This window comes from Symphalangus syndactylus, chromosome 18, assembly GCF_028878055.3.
Source record: "Symphalangus syndactylus isolate Jambi chromosome 18, NHGRI_mSymSyn1-v2.1_pri, whole genome shotgun sequence".
NCBI lineage: Eukaryota > Metazoa > Chordata > Mammalia > Primates > Hylobatidae > Symphalangus > Symphalangus syndactylus.
This window is the reverse complement of record NC_072440.2, coordinates 34,942,224-34,961,328: the sequence shown is the minus strand read 5'-3', so window position 1 is coordinate 34,961,328 and position 19,105 is coordinate 34,942,224. Positions and strand designations below refer to the sequence as shown.

Below are 19,105 nucleotides of genomic sequence, written 5' to 3'. Positions count from 1 at the left end.
CTATGGACAATAATACATACTGACTGAGAGTTGCATTTATGACTGATAAATTTAAGTGGGATTTGAACTGCCTTAAATTCTTCTTGGAGTAAGGTAGGGAGTATAAACATAAACCTAAAATATGCTTCATATATTTGCATTCCCTTAAAACGATGAATTTAGAATTTTTGCTGCTTGGTCACAGAAACTAACAAAACTAGTATCTATTCCATTCAATACTAGTAATGAGTTTTAAATTCAGTAAGGATGAAATTATTTTTCTGTGACTTTTGGTTTTTCATGCAGTCATATCATTCAAAATCCTAAAAGGCAAACAAAGGGGCATTCACCAAGCCTTATTATATTCACTTGTGTGTATAATAACTTCGCATATTTTCTTAAAAGTGCCTCAAAAGTTGCAATTCTCTATTTTAAAGGGCTATAATTGTACGTTCATATGAATGAATGAAAGCTGAAAGTTAGCAAAATAAAAGCAGCTTTGATAATTCTTCTGATTTTTCCAGTACTTGGTCCCTCTAGACGGAGAGTGATACAGATGAATACTTGCATTACAAAATCATTTTCATTAGTTACAAAAGGATGCTTTTATGCTATATATAAATGAAAAAGGATGGGTTATCATTGTGCTTTTGAAAAATATTACTCTAATACTACATTGGAAAAATTGGTTCGATTCCTTCCTCTAATATTCATAAAAAAAGGAAAAGAAAAAGAAAAAAACAGAAAACCCTATCTTTTAAGATCTTAAAGAGATGTGCAACATTCTACCTATACTCAAACTCAAAATATGAGTGACAAGACAGAAACTGAGTTAATTTAAAATGTAAAAAAAGGTATCTAAAGAGTTAGTTTAGTCATCTAAATATTAGGAGTTAAAACTCAAACTAAGAAAACCTGAGACGGTTATAAAGGAGGTGCCAATGTCAATTCAGGAGACTACAGGGCTCCAAGGCAATATATTTTGTGTCTGTATAGTGTGTGAATTCCTTGACTGCCTTCCTCCTTTAGTGACTCCTGAGTTTTCCCTTATTTTTGTAATGTTGTGTTCCTTTTTCCTCCTTGTTTGTCTACTTACTTAGACTTCCGATCATCTGTTAAAGCTTATTTTCTCATATATTCTCCTGCTCCCTTGCCTCTTCAGTTGTTATTCTCAAACCTTGTCTACTTTCCTGTTTTAAAGACCCTGCTTGAGTTGATCTCTGGATTCTGACTAAAGCTTCTTCCCTGCCTGTACTTTTTTCTTTGGCTTTTTGGTCCTGAAGTTTTTTTTGTTTCTTTCTTTTTTTTTTTTTTTTTTTTTTGAGACGGAGTTTCACTCTTGTTGCCCAGGCTGGAGTGCAATGGCGTGATCTCGGCTCACTGCAACCTCCGCGCCCCCGAGTTCAAGCGATTCTCCCGCCTCAGCCTCCCAAGTAGCTGGGATTACAGGCACCCACCTGTAATCTACTGGCTAATTTTTTTTGTATTTTTAGTAGAGATGGGGTTTCACTGTGTTGGCCAGGCTGGTCTGGAACTCCAGACCTCAGGTGATCAACCCACCTTAGCCTCCCAAAGTGCTGGGATTATAGGAGTGAGCCACCGTGCCTGGCCTGAAGTCTCCTTTTTAAGGCAAAATTTTAGGCTGTGGCATAGTGACACTTTCAGGGGGCACTATCTCTGCTAAGTGTGCACAGAAAAGTTAATTTAATTTCAGGTTTGTGATGCTCAAGGTAAAGAGGCCCAAATAAATCATTTGTTACTATAAAAGAAATATTTGGGAGGCTGAGGTGGGTGGATCACAAGGTCAGGAGATCAAGACCATCCTGGCTAACACGGTGAAGCCCCGTTTCTACTAAAAATACAAAAAAATTAGTCAGGTGTGGTGGTGGGCATCTGTAGTCCCAGCTACTGGGGAGGCTGAGGCAGGAGAATGACGTGAACCCGGGAGGCGGAGCTTGCAGTGAGCTGAGACTGCACCACTGGACTCCAGCCTGGGCGACCGAGCAAGACTCTGTCTCAAAAAAAAAAAAAAAAAAAGAAATATACAGATGTACCTCAACTTATGATGGAGTTACGCCTTGATGAATCTATCTGAAGCTGAAAATACACCTAACCTACTGAACATCATAGCTTAACCTGGCTGCCCTTAAATATGCTCAGAACACTTACATTAGTCTCTAGTTGGGCAAATCATCTAACAGAAAGCCTATTTTATAATGAAGCATTGAATATCTCATGTAATTTATTGAATACTGTCCTGAAAGTGAAAAATAGAATGGTTGTATGGGTACTTGAAGTACATTTCTACTGCACCATCATAAAGTTGAAAGATCATATCAAACCACATAAATTGGGAACTATCTGTATTAGAATTTGGAAGACTATCAGATATCGTTTCCTATGAGCAATCCATCTTGCTGTGCTAGAACAAATGATTTAATACATTAACAGAAAACCCTGAGCTCTACATTCCTATTTGTTTTTATATTAAAGATTATTAGTTAACTCCTAACACTTGAAAGTGGGCTACTTTTCCAATTTATAAGATACTTGAAATATTAAAATACCTGTATTAAATGCTCTATAAAAAGTACAAAGTGGCAGCCCCTGGTTTCTACAACCTATTCTGTACGAGAACTGGGTCTAAACTAGAAATAATTATGGTTAAGTGCTTTTAAAAAATGCCTGTATGTGCAAATTTATGCTAGTACGAATAAAACTGCACTCGTTAACAAGAGAAGTGGCCACTTACTACTTTCAATAATTTCTTTAACCAGTTAGTTTTTAAAAGAGTTAATAGTAAAAATGCACAGGTGGCTGAAGACTGGAAGGAAGTTGTGATGCTAAAAATTCCTTCAGGTCTTTCACAACCCTCATCAGCCACATATATATATATATATATATGAAACTGTTATGCTAAATATATATAAATACAAATGTGTGTGTATGTATGTGTGTATGTGCATATAATTACATATATATATATATATTTTTTTTTTTTGGTGGGCGGGGGGCAGACAGGATCTTGCTGTGTTGGCAGGCTGGAGTACAGTGGTGTGATCACGTCTCCTGGGCTCAAGAAATCCTCTCACCTCAGCCTTCCATGTAGCTGGGAACACAGGTACATGCCACCACACTTGGATAATTTTTTTTTTCCTTTTTGCAGAGATGAGGTCTCCCTATGTTGCCCAAGCCTGTCTCAAACTTCTGAGCTCAAGCCATTCTCCTGCCTTGACCTCTCAAAGTGCTGGGATTATAGGCATGAGCCATCGCACCTGGACAGCATAAGTTCTATTAAATTCTATTAATAAGTTAATTTATTAGCCATGGTAATATTACAAGAATACAAATATTTTTGTCAATTTCATGTATATGAAGACAAAATATATATTGAGTTTAAACTTAAGCTCAATGAAAACCTTAGTTGTTGAAGAAAAAATATTAAATTAACTGTATTATACACAAGAAATAAAATTTTATAATCCATCCCAAACTCACAGGCCTGCTTTGTCTTTTAAAATGCTGTTTAAAAAATACCTTTTCCTTTTTTTTTTCAATTTGATTTTTTCTTTGCTTTTTTCTTTTTTCTTTTCCTCTTCTTCATTTATTCCTGTGGGGGAGAGGTGAGAAGAAAAAAATCTGGTCATCATGATTCTATATATGAATATGGCATGTATATATGTTAAAATTTTAGCTGTTGGTAAATTTCACTGGTTAGGATATTGTACTTCTTTTGTAATAATTTTCCCCTTTCTTAATTATCTTTATCCATTAAAAAACTCATAAAAGTATTAAATGTTTTTTATAAACATTTCAAATACTAAGTCCATCAAGTAAAAAAATGCAAGTACCCCACCTCTAATTCCCATAGGAAATCAATGCCAGTGGTTTGATGGGTACCGTTTGGGCTTTAAAAAGCAGAACACTACAACAGTGCACAGTTTTAAAATTTTCTTTTGCAACAAAAGTAGGATCATGCAATAAGTATTATTGTCTAACTTGTTTTTTAAATACACTATTTGGTGTGTATTCTTGTAGGCATTCTTTATATAAAAACAAATACACACACATTTACTCATACACACATAGTTGCATGTAAGTTCCAAATATTTTTTGCCTTTGAAAAATGTACTGTCACATATATTTTGCAGCTTTTTTTCACTTAACATAGCAGATATTTACCTTTGTCATTAAATATATATCAATATCATTATTAAACACAGAATAGTGTTCCCATTAACCATATTTTATCAATTTCTACTTTCATTGTTAGAAACAATAAGCAACGGAAATCTTTGTACATATAAGAAGTATTTCTGGGTGACAGAACTTGTTTACATATATTTAAAGAAAAAGCAGCCTGGGCACGGTGGCTCATGCCTGTAATCCCAGCACTTTGGGAGGCGAGGCGGGTGGATCATGAGGTCAGAAGTTCGAGACTAGGCTGGACAACATGGTGAAACCCCATTTCTACTAAAAATACAAAAAATTAGCCAGGCATGGCAGCAGGAGCCTGTAATCCCAGCTACTCGGGAGGCTAAGGCAGGAGAATTGCTTGAACCTGGGAGCAGAGGTTGCAGTGAGCTGAGACCAAGCCACTGCATTTTAGCTTGGGCAACAGAGTGAGACTTAGTCTCAAAAAAAAAAAAAAAGGAGCAATACATTCATTCAATTTTACTGCAATAAAAGAATATTAAAATAAAATTCAAGAAATAGCTTTTCCACAAGAAAGATTATTTCCCAAAAGAGCTCTCTAAAGAAAAAAGACTATAAAAAACTAAGAGTTTGGAGCTATTTTTAACATGATATCCAAATTTACATAGTATTAATTCACTCCCTGCTTTATATAAAAGATGACAAAATTAGCTTTTGTATTTTTCACTTCTTAACACTAAAGTCCCAACTTTTAGGCTTAATTATTTTCTATTTTCAAGGTTGTAAACTTTTTTTTTTTTTTTTTTTTTTGAGACAGAGTCTGGCTCTGTCACCCAGGCTGGAGTGCAGTGGCACAATCTTGGCTCACTGCAAGCTCCAACTCCCGGGTTCATGCCATTCCTCTGCCTCAGCCTCCTGAGTAGCTGGGACTACAGGCGCCTGCTACCAGGCCCAGCTAATTTTATGTATCTTTAGTAGAGACGGGGTTTTACCGTATTAGCCAGGATGGTCTCGATCTCCTGACCTCATGATCTGCCCGCCTCGGCCTCCCCAAGTGCTGGGATTACAGGCTTGAGCTACCGTGCCTGGCCGTAAACATTCTGATATATCTGTGTGGTATATATGTATATATTCCAAATCTATACATTTTCTAGTCATAAAAGCAATGTGCATTCAAGGTAGAGACTTTACAGGTTTCAGAAAAAAAGTATAAATAAGAGAATTAAAGTTTTGCTGTTAGGATCTCCTTTTAGTAGCCAGGAAGCCTTGGGGTTATTTGGCGAGGTAGAGAATAGACATCAGTTTGTCTCATAAAATCCTAGGAGATTTTTATTGACCACACTTTCATTTATTCAACATATATTTACTAAATGCTTATGTGTCAAGTACTGTGCTATGTACTGGGTCTTTGCTGTGCATGATCCTTGCCCACAGGGAACTTATAGTTAAGTGGTGAGAAAGAAAATTAACAGGCAAAGATAGCATTCTAAGTGAACAGCAAGGATAGTGCGTGTCAGGAAGAGGAAACTGATGCCAAAGCTCCAAGGCAAAAAGTTTGGTGTGTTCTAGAAACTAAAAAGAGGTTGTTGCGGATAGAAGGGGAGGGGAAACTATGAGTAAGAATGAACATGAATGAGAAGAGATGAACAATATCATAAATACATGTAGAATACCTTGAAATGAGAGGCCAGAGAGGTAAGCAGGAACTTGCTTATTCAAGACCATGAAGGCAGCAGTAAGGATTTTACATTCTAAGTGAGATGGACTGTGTGATCGGCAGACTTACAAGGTAAATGAATTGGAAAGGGCTAAGGGGAAAAGGCAGAGGAATAATAAAGTAACTGGAGTAGTGCAGGCCAGAGATAGTGGTGTCCTGAATAAAGGCAGTGGAGGTGATAAGTGTGTGAGTAGGATGATGGAACGAAAGGAATCAAGGATGACCACCAGGTTTTTAGCAGTGTCACTGATTGAAATGTGGATTGGTGGGAAGTGGGTAGGAGCCTGAAGGACAATTGTGGGTGGGAAGTAAAGATTTCAATTTTAGACATTTGAGATCTAAAAGACCTGTTTGACGTCCAAGTAGGTAACTGAAGTAGGTAGTTTGGTATGTGATTCTGAAGTTTAGAGATTAGTCTGGACACACACACTGATCAGCTTATAGATAGTATTTAAAACTATGGGGAATAAATAAAATCATTTAGTAAGAGAATGATGAGAAAAAATACAAGGAGTAAAGCCCAGGAAGATCATCTGCATCTTGAGGAACTCCAACATTTACGGGCTGAGAAGAGCAAGAAGAGCTGTCAAAAGACTGACAAAGAAGGGCCACAGGGTTGGAAGAATACCAGAATCAAGAAGTAGGAATGTTGAAGAGAGGGGCTACCTATCAAATAGTACCTAAAGGCCAAGTAGAATGTGGATATAAAAACGTCGAATAGATTTGGCAAAAAGTAATTAAAGACCTTGACAAGTGGACTGAAAAACAAATGGAAATAAAAAGGTAGAGAAAGTAAGAATAAATAACTTTTACGAGAAGTTTAGCTAGAAAGCAGCAGAGAAATGGAATGTTAGCTAGAGGGATGCAAAGGATCTAGGGAAGAACGATGGGAAAAACAAGAAAAAAAAATTGATGCTGATTGAAATGATGATGCAGAGAGGGGATAACTGAAGGAATAAAATTCTTGACGAAAAGAATTCATAGCAATTATGGTAGGACACGCCTTTGAAAGGAGGGACAGTCCTTCCATTTTAACTGAAGGAAAGAAAAGAAAGATGGATATATATGCAAATTTGTGGATTCAGTAATTGGAAGCTAAGATGCTCTCATTTGGTGTCTTCTATTTTGTCAGTGAAAGAGGGAGTCATTAGCCGAAGGAGGGAGAAGTGGGAAGTTTGAAGACTGGGGGAAAGGTATAAAATAAGTATGTGGAGTAAACTTGCAAAAATAAATGCAAGCTGAGATTAGGGATCATGAATTTATAGAAACACCAGTCTGCCTCTTCACCTTTGCACTGCTGTAAGGGGATCAGCATGGAGAAGGCAAAGAGAGGTTCATCCATATTTTGGGTTTTGCTAGACAAGGGTAAAAGATAAAGAAAGGAGTAAGGCAGTTACAGATATTTGCAAAAAAATAATTATGATAACGTATGATGGAATCTAAGCTAGATAAGGGGAAGACTAACTGAATGAAAGTGGTGGGTCAATAGCCTGAGGGTCTTTACATTAAATAAACTGGAAAGATAAGAACTTGGAGTAAAAAGCATAGAGTGTACAACATTAATTTTGGAGGCTGAGAACAAAGTCCAGGGTGCAGTCATGAAAATGTGTGTCTAAGGTAAAGAGACAGAAAAGATCATTTTCAATGATAAGGTGGAGAAGATGAGCTAGGGTGTTGTCAGGTCATTCACAGGTCATCTAAGAAAGTCTCTAAGAACACTGAGAGGACTTGAGATGAAAAATAAGACAATTGAGAGTTTGAGGCTGGAGGATCGCATGAGACTCAGAGTTCGAAACCAGCCTGGTCAACATAGTGACACCATGTCTTTATAAAAGAAAAAAAAAATTAGCCAGGCATGGTGGCACATGCCTGTAGTCTCAGCTACACTAGAGGCTGAGGTGGAGGATTGCTTGGGCCCAGGAGTTTGAGGCTGCAGTGATTCACGAAGCCACGATTGCATTACTGAACTCCAGCCTAGACAAAAGAGTGGGCCCTTGTCTCAAAAAAAAAAAAAAAAAAAAAAAAAGGACAGGAGTCTTAAAATAATTGTGAGGAATGGCCTGAACTAGATATATGAAGACAATAAAAATGGGAAGAAGCAGGAAAGCCAAATGACAGGAGCCTCAAAAGGGCATTTTGCTAAGACAATATGTTGATGATGTCTTGAACATATAAAAAATGTGAGTTATTAAAGACAATCAGTGAGAAGTATGTAGTTTAGAGAACAAAAAATGTAATTAAGGAAAAAAAAATGGCCAAACCAAAGATAAAATGTATTAAGAAGGAAAGCAGTCTTGAAATTCCAAGAAGTATTTTTTTTTTTTTTTTTTTTTTTTTTTTTTATTATACTTTAGGGTTTTAGGGTACATGTGCACAATGTGCAGGTTTGTTACATATGTATCCGTGTGCCATGTTGATTTCCTGCACCCCTTAACTCGTCATTTAGCATTAGGTGTATCTCCTAATGCTGTCCCTCCCCCCTCCCCCCACCCCACCACAGTCCCCGGAGCGTGACGTTCCCCTTCCTGTGTCCATGAGTTCTCATTGTTCAATTCCCACCTATGAGTGAGAACATGCGGTGTTTGGTTTTTTGTCCTTGCGATAGTTTACTGAGAATGATGTTTTCCAGTTTCATCCATGTCCCTACAAAGGACATGAACTCATCATTTTTTATGGCTGCATAGTATTCCATGGTGTATATGTGCCACATTTTCTTAATCCAGTCTATCGTTGTTGGACATTTGGGTTGGTTCCAACTCTTTGCTATTGTGAATAGTGCCGCAATAAACATACGTGTGCATGTGTCTTTATAGCAGCATGATTTATAGTCCTTTGGGTATATACCCAGTAATGGGATGGCTGGGTCAAATGGTATTTCTAGTTCTAGATCCCTGAGGAATCGCCACACTGACTTCCACAATGGTTGAACTAGTTTACAGTCCCACCAACAGTGTAAAAGTGTTCCTATTTCTCCACATCCTCTCCAGCACCTGTTGTTTCCTGATTTTTTAATGATGGCCATTCTAACTGGTGTGAGATGGTATCTCACTGTGGTTTTGATTTGCATTTCTCTGATGGCCAGTGATGAGGAGCATTTCTTCATGTGTTTTTTGGCTGCATAAATGTCTTCTTTTGAGAAGTGTCTGTTCATGTCCTCTGCCCACTTTTTGATGGGGTTGTTTGTTTTTTTTCTTGTAAATTTGTTTGAGTTCATTGTAGATGCTGGATATTAGCCCTTTGTCAGAGCCCGCATCGCCAAGTCAATCCTAAGCCAAAAGAACAAAGCTGGAGGCATCACGCTACCTGACTTTAAACTCTACTACAAGGCTACAGTAACCAAAACAGCATGGTACTGGTACCACAACAGAGACATAGATCAATGGAACAGAACAGAGCCCTCAGAAATGATGCCGCATAGCTACAACTATCTGATCTTTGACAAACCTGACAAAAACAAGAAATGGGGAAAGGATTCCCTATTTAATAAATGGTGCTGGGAAAACTGGCTAGCCATATGTAGAAAGCTGCAACTGGATCCCTTCCTTACACCTTATACAAAAATTAATTCAAGATGGATTAAAGACTTATATGTTAGACCTAAAACCATTAAAATCCTACAAGAAAACCTAGGCAATACCATTCAGGACATAGGCGTGGGCAAGGACTTCATGTCTAAAACACCAAAAGCAATGGCAACAAAAGCCAAAATCGACAAATGGGATCTCATTAAACTAAAGAGCTTCTGCACAGCAAAAGAAACTATCATCAGAGTGAACAGGCAACCTACACAATGGGAAAAATTTTTGCAACCAAGAACTATTTTTAATGCCTTCCGGCTCTCAGTTATCTCTCTTCCTTTCTGGGTGTGGCACTGGCCACCTCTTTCTTGCGTGCTATCAGCTAAGGTGTCAATGGTTGGCATACTAAGTTGGAAAAAATGATTAAAGGCGAAGTGAAGAAAAAAGGATGGAGGAAATAAGGCATTTTTAAAAAAGTCACATCCAATGACAATGTACATCTGGAGACTCAGAAATTGTACAAATCAGTACTATAGGCTACTTATCTCTATTTCTAGTATCCAGGATTTTGTCAGTTATGCCAACAGCTTTTTAGAAAACTGGTCAATGCCATTTGTCCTGAAAAACTTCTCTCCATTATGAGAGAAATACTAAAACAATGCAAGTGATGAAATGCTGGGAGAGATTCTATATTATTTAAGCAGAATGAATAATATGATTTTTGAAGCTCACCTATTTCAATTACATGAAATACTTGGAAATGACAAAACACTCTATCAGCTCAGGTTCGTATTTGGAAATGACATGACAATTTACACAGATATTCCCAAGGAGTCTACAAAAATCTAGAATTAGTGAGTTCAGCAAGAAGAAAAAATAAACATACAAAAATCAATTTATTTTTATTAGCGACGAACATGCAGAGAACAAAATTAAAGATACAGTATCATTTATAATTTTCCAAAAAAATGATATAAAACATGTATAGGACTTATATGCTGAAAACTACACAGTGCTGATGAAAGAAATCCAAGAAGTTCTAAATAAAGAGACACATCATGTTAATGGATCAGAAGACTCAACAAAGTAATGACGTCCATTCTCCCCAAACTGATATACACATTTAATGCAATTCCTATTCAAAATCCTAGCAAAGCTTTCTGTAAATATAGTCATGAGTTTAAAATTTTTATGGAAATGAAAAGGAACTAAAATAGCTTGAACAACTTTGATGAAGAATACAGTGGGAAGAATTAGTATCCCCATTTAAGACTTATTTTGTAGCTATATTAATAAAGACTATATGGTATTAGGGGAGGCAAAGACACATTAATCAATGAAACAGCACAGAGAATCCAGAAACAAGCACACACAAATAGAATCAATTGATTTTTTTGGGAAAAAAAAAAAAAAGGCAAAGCAATTTAATGCAGGAAAGACACTTTTAAAGAAATGGTGTCGGAACAACTGAACACCCATAGGCAAAATAAATCAAGCCTCACTGCTTACATAAAAATCAACTCAAAATTTATCATGGACTTAAATGTAAAATTAAAACCACAAAACTTTTAGAACAAAAATATGAGCATTTTTCAGATCTATGCATAGGCAAAGAGTTCTTATATTTGACACCAAAAGCACAGTCTATAAAAGGAAAACTGATAAATTGGACTCCATCAAAATTAAAAACTACTGCTTTGTGAAAGACCTGGTAAGAGGATAAAAAAGACAAATGCCATACTGGGAGTAAATATTTTCAAAACAGGTATCTGACAAAGGACTAGTGTCTAGAATGGTATAAAGAATATCAACATGTATAAAGAACATACAAAATAGACACATGTACCCACATATATACACATACACACACATATATGTATGTTCAGAACTCAACATTCAACAGTAATGAAAAGATGTATAACATCATTAGCCACTAGGAAAATGTAAATAAAACCACAATGGGCTATAACTACAAGTGTTAGAATGCTAAGCACAAAAATGCTGGTGACAACACCAAATGCTGGTCACTCGAACGTTTCTCGTAGGGATGTAAAATGGTACAGCCACTGTAGAGTTTGACAGTTTATTAGGAAACAAAACATGCAACTACCATAACAACCCAGCAATTTTACTCTGGGGCATATGTCTTATAGAAATAAAGACTTATGTTCACCCAAATCCTGTCTATAGCAGTTTTATTAATAATAACCCCAAACTGACAATCCAGTGGACAAATACTTAAACAAACTATAGTATATCCATAACATACACTACTATTCAGAAATAAAAAATAACGAACTAGTCAGTCTGTAGAGAATTATAATTAGTGAAAAAAAGCTCATCAGAAAGGGTTACATACTGTAAGATTCTATTTACAAAACATTATTGAAATGACAATATTATAAAAATAGAGAGCAAAGTTTTGGTTTACAGGGCTTAGGAAGGTGGTGAGGGCAAGAGAAAAGTGGACGTAGGTATCAAAAGACAGTATGAATCGTCGTTGTGGTGATGGAAATGTTCTGTGTAAAATGTGTCACCAGCATTTTTGTGCTTAACATTCTAACACGTGTATATATAGTATCAAAGACATTATCCTGCTTTGAAACTGTAGTTTTCGAATGTTACCATTGAGGGAAACCAGGTAAGGTACAAAAGGGGTCTCTGTGTGATTTCCTACAGCTACATGTTAATCTACAATATTCTCAAAATAAAAATTTTGATTAAAAAATCAATTATCACATATGTATGGGTCTATTCTGTTCCATTGATCTATCTTTACATCAATACTACACTTTCATGATTACTTGTGGCTTTACAATAAATCTTGAAATGAGGTTGTGTTCGTTTTTCAATTTTACTAATCCTTTTGAAAGTGTTTTGGCTTTTCTAGGTTCTTTACATTCCCACAAGTACTTTAGAATTGGCTTGTCAATTGTTTTTTTATTTTTATTTTTAGAGATAAGGTCTTGCTTAGCTTGTCGGTTTCTCAAATGGCCTGCTGGAATTTTGATTGTGATTGCTTTTTTTTTATAGATCTGCTTGGGGAGAAGTGACATTTCTTTTAAAATTGAAACTTCCACTCAATCAATATAGCATATCTTTATTTATTTCTTTAACGTCCCTCAACAATATTTTGTAAAATACGTTTCAGTCTTGCATACCTTGTCAGATTTATATTCTTAGTATTTCATTTTTTATGCCACCGTAAAAGATATCTGTAAAATTTTAACTTCTGATTGTTCATTGCCAGTGTACAGAAATACAATTGATTTCTGCTAACTGATCTTGTAGACTCTTGCAACTTTGCTAAACTCAGTTATTTGTTCTAGAAGCTTTTTTGAAAGATTCTGTAGATACTTCTACATAGATGATCATTTCATCTGCAAAAAAAGACAGTTTTAAACTCTTTCCTGAAATCTGGATGCCTTTATTTTTCATACCTTACTGCAGTGGCTAGAATCTCCAGCAGAATGTTGAGTAGAAGTGGTATGAGTGGACATATTTGCCTTGTTTCTTATGTTATGGAAGGCCTTCAGTCTTTTATCATTAAGTATGATGTAACATTTTGTTTTTCCCTCTGCCCGGCCGCCCTGTGTCTGGGTACAAGTGAGGAGCTCCTCTGCCTGGCCGCTCCGTCTGGGAGGTCTACCACGGAGGCCAGAAGCAATGTGGGGGCTGGACGTGGTGGCTCACACCTGTGGTCCCGGCACTCTGGGGGGCGAGGCGGGTTGATCACTTCGGGCTAGGAGTTCGAGACCAGTCTGGCCAACTTGGCGAAACATGAAGAATACAACAGACAAACCAACCAACCAACTCAGTGACAACAAAACAGGTCTACCCTGGAGTCATACTCTAATTTTTTCTATTTTCTTCCCTTTCTGATCCTTTATCCCACTTTCTTTTTCTTCCTCCTCCTTCTCCCTCTTCTTTGTCAAATAGAGGATTGAGTTATTATCACTGATCCATATAAAGTCCCTCTCTCATTTATTTTAACTCCCACCCCCCATTTCTATTCCCCGACTTCCCATGTGCAACCTTCCTAATATGTTTGATACGCATCTTTTTGTTTGTATGTATTTTTAGAAAATGTTTATTGTTTTTGTATGCAAAAATTAATAAAAAAAAAAAAAGAGCTAAAAAAAAAAAAACATTTTGTTTTTTTATAGATTTTGTATGAAGTTAATGAAGTTCTCTTCTATTTCTAATTGGCTCAGAATTTTTTATCAGAAGTATAAGATGGACTTGCTGAATAATTTTTCTTAAAATATTGTGACAATAATATAGGTTTTTTTTTAAGTCTCTTAAATATCACGAATTACACTTTCTGAATACAAAACAAATGTATTTCTGAAATAAAACCAACTTAGTCATATTATACTTTTTATATACTGCTGGATTCAATTTGCTAAAATTCTCTTAAGAATTTTTGCATCTGTATTAATAAGTCTCTAACTTTCTTTTCTTGTAATATCTTAATCTGGTTTTGTTATAAGGGTAATGCCGGTCTTACAAATTGAGTTGAGAAATAACTCTCCTCCCTTCAATTTTTAAAAAGATTTTATGTACAAATTGTATTATTTCTCCTTTAAATGTTTTCTCATAAGAGAAGCCATTGCACATGAAGTTCGTTGAAAGTTTTTAAACTAAACATTTAACTTCAGAGATGCAGGGGTACTCTTCATATTTTAGATTTCTTCTTCAAACTTTTGCTGGTTTGTATCTTTCTAGTAATTTATCCATTTTATCTAAGTTATCCAATTTATTGGCATAAAGTTCTTTAAAATACTATCTTCTCCCCTTTATATCCATATGATCTGTAGTGTTATCAATTCTCTCATTTCTGATATCAGTAATATATGCCTTTTCTCTCTCTTTTTAAAATCTCTTTGGATAGTGATTTTTCAGTTTATGGACCTTTTCAAATAACCAGTTTTTGGTTTTATTGATTTTCTGTAGTTTTGTTTTCCATTTCATTGATTCACCTCTGATCTTTATTATTCCCTTTCTTCTGCTTGTGGGTTTAATTTGTTCTTTCTTCTAGTTTGTTAAGGTGGAAGTTGAAGTCATAGATTTGAGATATTTCTTCTTTTTTTCTAATACAGGTATTAGTACTACAAGTTTGTCTCTAAGTACTTCTTTGGAGGCATACCACAAATGTGTTTTTATGTTCATTCAGTTAAAATTACCTTCTAATTTTCTTTTGCTCTCTTTTTGTTGACCCAATAGACTATTTACAATTATGTTAAATTATAAACATTTGGGAATTTTCTAAGTAGTTTTCTGCTATGGCCCAGAATCAGATCTATCTTGATAGGTACACTTAAAAACAAAAACAAAAAAAAACCATGTATTTTGCTGTTGTTGGGTGAGGTGTTACATAAATGTTAAATAGGTCAAGTTGGTTGATAGTGTTACTCAAGTCTTCCATGTCCTCACAGATTTACTGTCTACTTGTGCCGTTAATTAACGAGAAAGGTGTTGAGATCTCTGGCTATAACTGCAAATTTGTCTATCCATAAGAATTTTTATTTATGGTTATACCAGGATTTGTTTCAGATGTTTGTTATTAGGTGCATAAACACTTTAGATTTTTTTTTTTTTTTTTTTTTGAGATGGAGTCTCACTCTGTTGCTCAGGCTGGAATGCAGTGGCATGATCTCAGCTCACTGCAACCTCTGCCTCCTGGGTTCAAGTGATTCTCCTGCCTGAGCCTCCCGAGTAGCTGGGATTACAGGCATGCACCACCATGCCCAGCTAATTTTTTGTATTTTTAGTAGAGACGGGGTTTCGCCATGTTGACCAGGCTGGTCTCGAACTCCTGACCTCAGGTGATTTGCTCACCTCGGCCTCCCAAAGTGCTGGGATTACAGGTGTGAGCCACCATGCCAGGCCAACACTTAGAATTTTTATATTCTCTTGACCAAATGACCCTTTTATCATTAGAAAAAAAACCTCTTTATTCCTGGTATTCTTTGCTTTGAAATCTACTTGGTCTGACATTAAAATTGTCACTTTAGCTTTCCTTTTAGTAGTTGTCTCTCTTCTTTTTTTTTTTTTTTTTTGGAGTTATAATAATTTCAGACTAACTACTGCAAACATGTCCCCAAAAAGTTATGAGGAACTAAGGAAATAAAACAGTAGCTAGTAGCTATGGGAATAATTTCCTCTTCCACTTAGCAATGATGTATAAGGAGTTGACTTACTAGGTTTTATAGAGAAATTGGTTCTAATAAAAACAAAATATACAGAATATGCTATCCAACACCAGCAGGATGCATTCTTCTCAAGCACACAGAACATTCTCCAGAATTGAGCATGTTAGGTGACAAAATAAGTCTTCACAAATTTAAGAAGACTGGAATCATATTGAGTATCTTTTCTGACCACAATGGTATGAAAATGTAAATCAGTAATGAAAGAAAAACTGGAAAATTCACAAATATGTAGAAATTAAACCACACAAACCTGACCAACCATTGGGTCAAAGAAGAAATCAAAAAGAGAAATTAAAAAACAATCTTGAGATAAATGAAATTACAACACACCACAATTTATGGGATTCAGCAAAAGCAGTACTAAAAGGGAAATTTATATGATAAATGATTTTATTAAGAAAGAAGAGGGCCAAGTGAGGTAGTTCATACTGTCTGTCGAAAAAAAAAAAAGAAAAGAAGGATCTCAAAAAAAACACAACCAAACATTATACCTTTAAGAAACTAGAGAGAAAAAACACAATAAATGAAATAGAGACTAGAAAAACAATGAAAAAGCTCAAAGAAACTAAGAGTGTTTTAATAAAAAGATAAAACTGACATATCTTTAACTAGACTAACTCAGAATAAAAGAAAGGGTCAAAATTAGAACTGAAAAAAGAGTATTAAGTGATGTCACAGAAATATAAAGGGGTGTTATATAAATACATAACTACATAAGAGAATACAAGGAACATTTATATGCCAACAAATTGGATAACTTACAAGAATACATTCCTTGAAACATAAAATATATCAGGAGTGAATCACGAAGAAATCGAAAATAGGAACAGACCAGTAACAAGTAAGGAGATTGGGTCAGTAATCTTCCCAACAGAGAAAAGCCCAGGACTAGATGGCTTTGCTGGTGAAGTCTACCAAACATTTAAAGAGCAATTAAGCCAATTCTTCTAAAGCACATCTAAAGAACTGGAGAGATCACTTCCAAACTTATTTTACAAGGCTGGCATCACCCTGATACCAAAGCCGGACAAAGGTACCTTAAGAAAATAAAATTACAGACCAATATACCTGATGAACACATATGCAACAATCTTTAGCAAAATTCTAGCAAACCAAACTCAGCAGTACATTAAAAGGATGATACACTATGATCAAGTGGGATTCATCCATGGGATACAAGGATGGCTCAATATATGCAAATCAATAAATGTGAATCACCACATTAAGAAAAGGAAGGCTAAAAATCAAATGAATATTTCAATAGATGCAGAAAAAGCATTTGACAATATATGTGTTCATGGATTGAAAGAATATTGTTAAAATGCCTACATTATCTAAAGCAATCTATGGATTCAATGGAATCCTTACCAAAATCCCAATGGCTCTTTTGACAGAAATATAAAACATAATCCAAAAATGTATATGGAACCACAAAAGACCCCAAATAGCCAAAGCAATCTTAAGAACAAAGCTGTAGGCATCACACTCCTTGATTTCAAAATATATTACACAGCTATAGTAATTAAAATAGTATTGTACTGACATAAAGACAGACACATAGACCAATGAAACAGAATAGGAAGTCCAGGAGTAAACCCATGTACATATGATGAACTGGCCAAGAGAGGTGTTAAGAACACACAATGGGAAAAGGATGTCTTCAGCAAATGGTCTTGGGTCAAGTGTATATCCACATACAAAAGAATAAAACTGTACCCTCACCTCATGCCATATATAAAAACCAACCTAAAATGAAGATATCTGAAAACAACTTTATTCTATTTTCATACTTGGCTAATAATTTGGTTGAGAATATTATTCTGACTTGGATATAATTTCCCTTCCAAAATGCGAAGGCATTCCCCACATCTATTAGCTTTCAGGACTGCTTTAGAGAAGTGGAAAGCTATTCTGACTCCTGATCTTTGACTGATGACCTGTTTAATCCCTGATCCTGGAAGCCTGGATTATATGAAGTTTTATAACGGTGTGCCTTTGTGTGGGTCTATTTTTAGCTCTGTGTTTGGTACTTGTGAAACCTTTTCAATTGTAAAACTAATGTCCTTCAGTTCTTGGAAATTTTCTTTCTGGGACTCATTTGAGTGAAGTATTTCCTAGACTAATTGTGATATATGTCTGGGAACCAAATAGGTGAAGAGGGCTGAAAAGTTCTCAGCCTTTAACTTCCTCCCTGTTTTCAGCTATGGTTAGTGTGTCCCAGTCTAAAGAACCTATGTTTTACCCTGTCTAGAAAATAAACCTCCAGTAGTCTGCTGGGGTGATGAAGGAAAGTCATCTGACTTCATAGGGGAAGGGAACTGAGGGTCTAACTCCTGGAGACTTCAAACCAATCCTCCTGTTTTTAGCCGTATATTCAGCCAGAGGTACCCAAGGATACTAATTATCATGTCTTTAGGGGATTTTAGAATATATGTTGGGTTACTTCACAGCTTTCCACACTGCTAAAGAATTTAACTTTTTCAAGAGTGTAATCAGTTATCACCCATCTGCTTTTCCGTTTCCAAAATTTTACTGCTATTCCCTCCTAACTCATTTTCTTTGCCCTTGTGAGTTTATGTCTTTAAATTTTTTTCTACTTCTGTCATTTTAGTGGTATTTCGGTAGAGAACAAAAGTGCGTGTATTCAATCAACTATCTTTACCCTGAAGCTGTATATACTCATATGATATGGCTCTTGTTTGCACTCTTTGGGATTCTCTCCCTTTTTCCTTTTCAGCTTGTTCTAGCACCTTACATTTGACTTCTTCACTTACCTTAACTGGACATAATATGGAAAGCTTGATATTAAAACAAAGTTTATTGTTTAATGTTCATTGATAACCTAAACTAAGATGAATTTAAAATTTGTAACTCTCTCATTCCTTGTCTAAGATTAGATTCAAATAAGTTATATTTTATTTCAGAGTGATATTTACCATACTGCATTTTGTAGTTCACAAAGTAGTTTAATTTATGGCACCATGTTTAATCCCTAAAAACCCCACTGCAAGGATGAGCTATTTTATACAAAACGTGGGAAAGAAAGGGTTAAATGATAGGTCTGCAATCCACTCTCTCTCTAGGGAGAGAGGAAGATGTGCCTGAGAAAGTAGAGTGCCCTGGAGAAATCTCTCTGAAACACACTAACAACAGATCTCCTGGAAAAAAAATAAATGATATCTGTTAGCCATAGAATCCTTATTTATATAATTATTATTTATATCCTTTTAGTAGGATGTAACTGAGATTGCTTATGGTAAACAAACTGGGAAATCTATGGATTTATGGGGCATAGCTCCCTGGAAACTGTAACTATCCAAGCATAAATGAGTATGTTTCATGACCAAATCAACTTTCTTTGGTATAAGTAATAAAGAAACTTCTTATGTTAATATTGATCAGAGTGGGTTATGAAGTAGAAAGGAAATACCTGGGGAACTGTACTGGCATGCCCAGAACTCTCTGCTTTGCCTATGCCTCATGATCACTTGTATACTTGAAATTATTAGTGAAGCTTGATA

The 19,105-nt window shown here is 35.7% G+C and overlaps 1 protein-coding gene across 4 annotated transcripts in view; it reads right to left on the bottom strand.

Annotated features, from left to right (window-relative positions):
- SREK1IP1 (SREK1 interacting protein 1) overlaps positions 1 to 19,105 on the bottom strand; it is a 52,107-nt gene that overhangs the window by 6,438 nt on the left and 26,564 nt on the right. For all 4 annotated transcript variants that reach the window (XM_063623271.1, XM_063623272.1, XM_055252142.2 and 1 more), the window contains one exon: positions 3,517 to 3,589. In XM_063623271.1, coding sequence (XP_063479341.1) covers positions 3,517 to 3,589 — 73 coding nt within the window. The remainder of the gene's footprint in view (positions 1 to 3,516; positions 3,590 to 19,105) is intronic.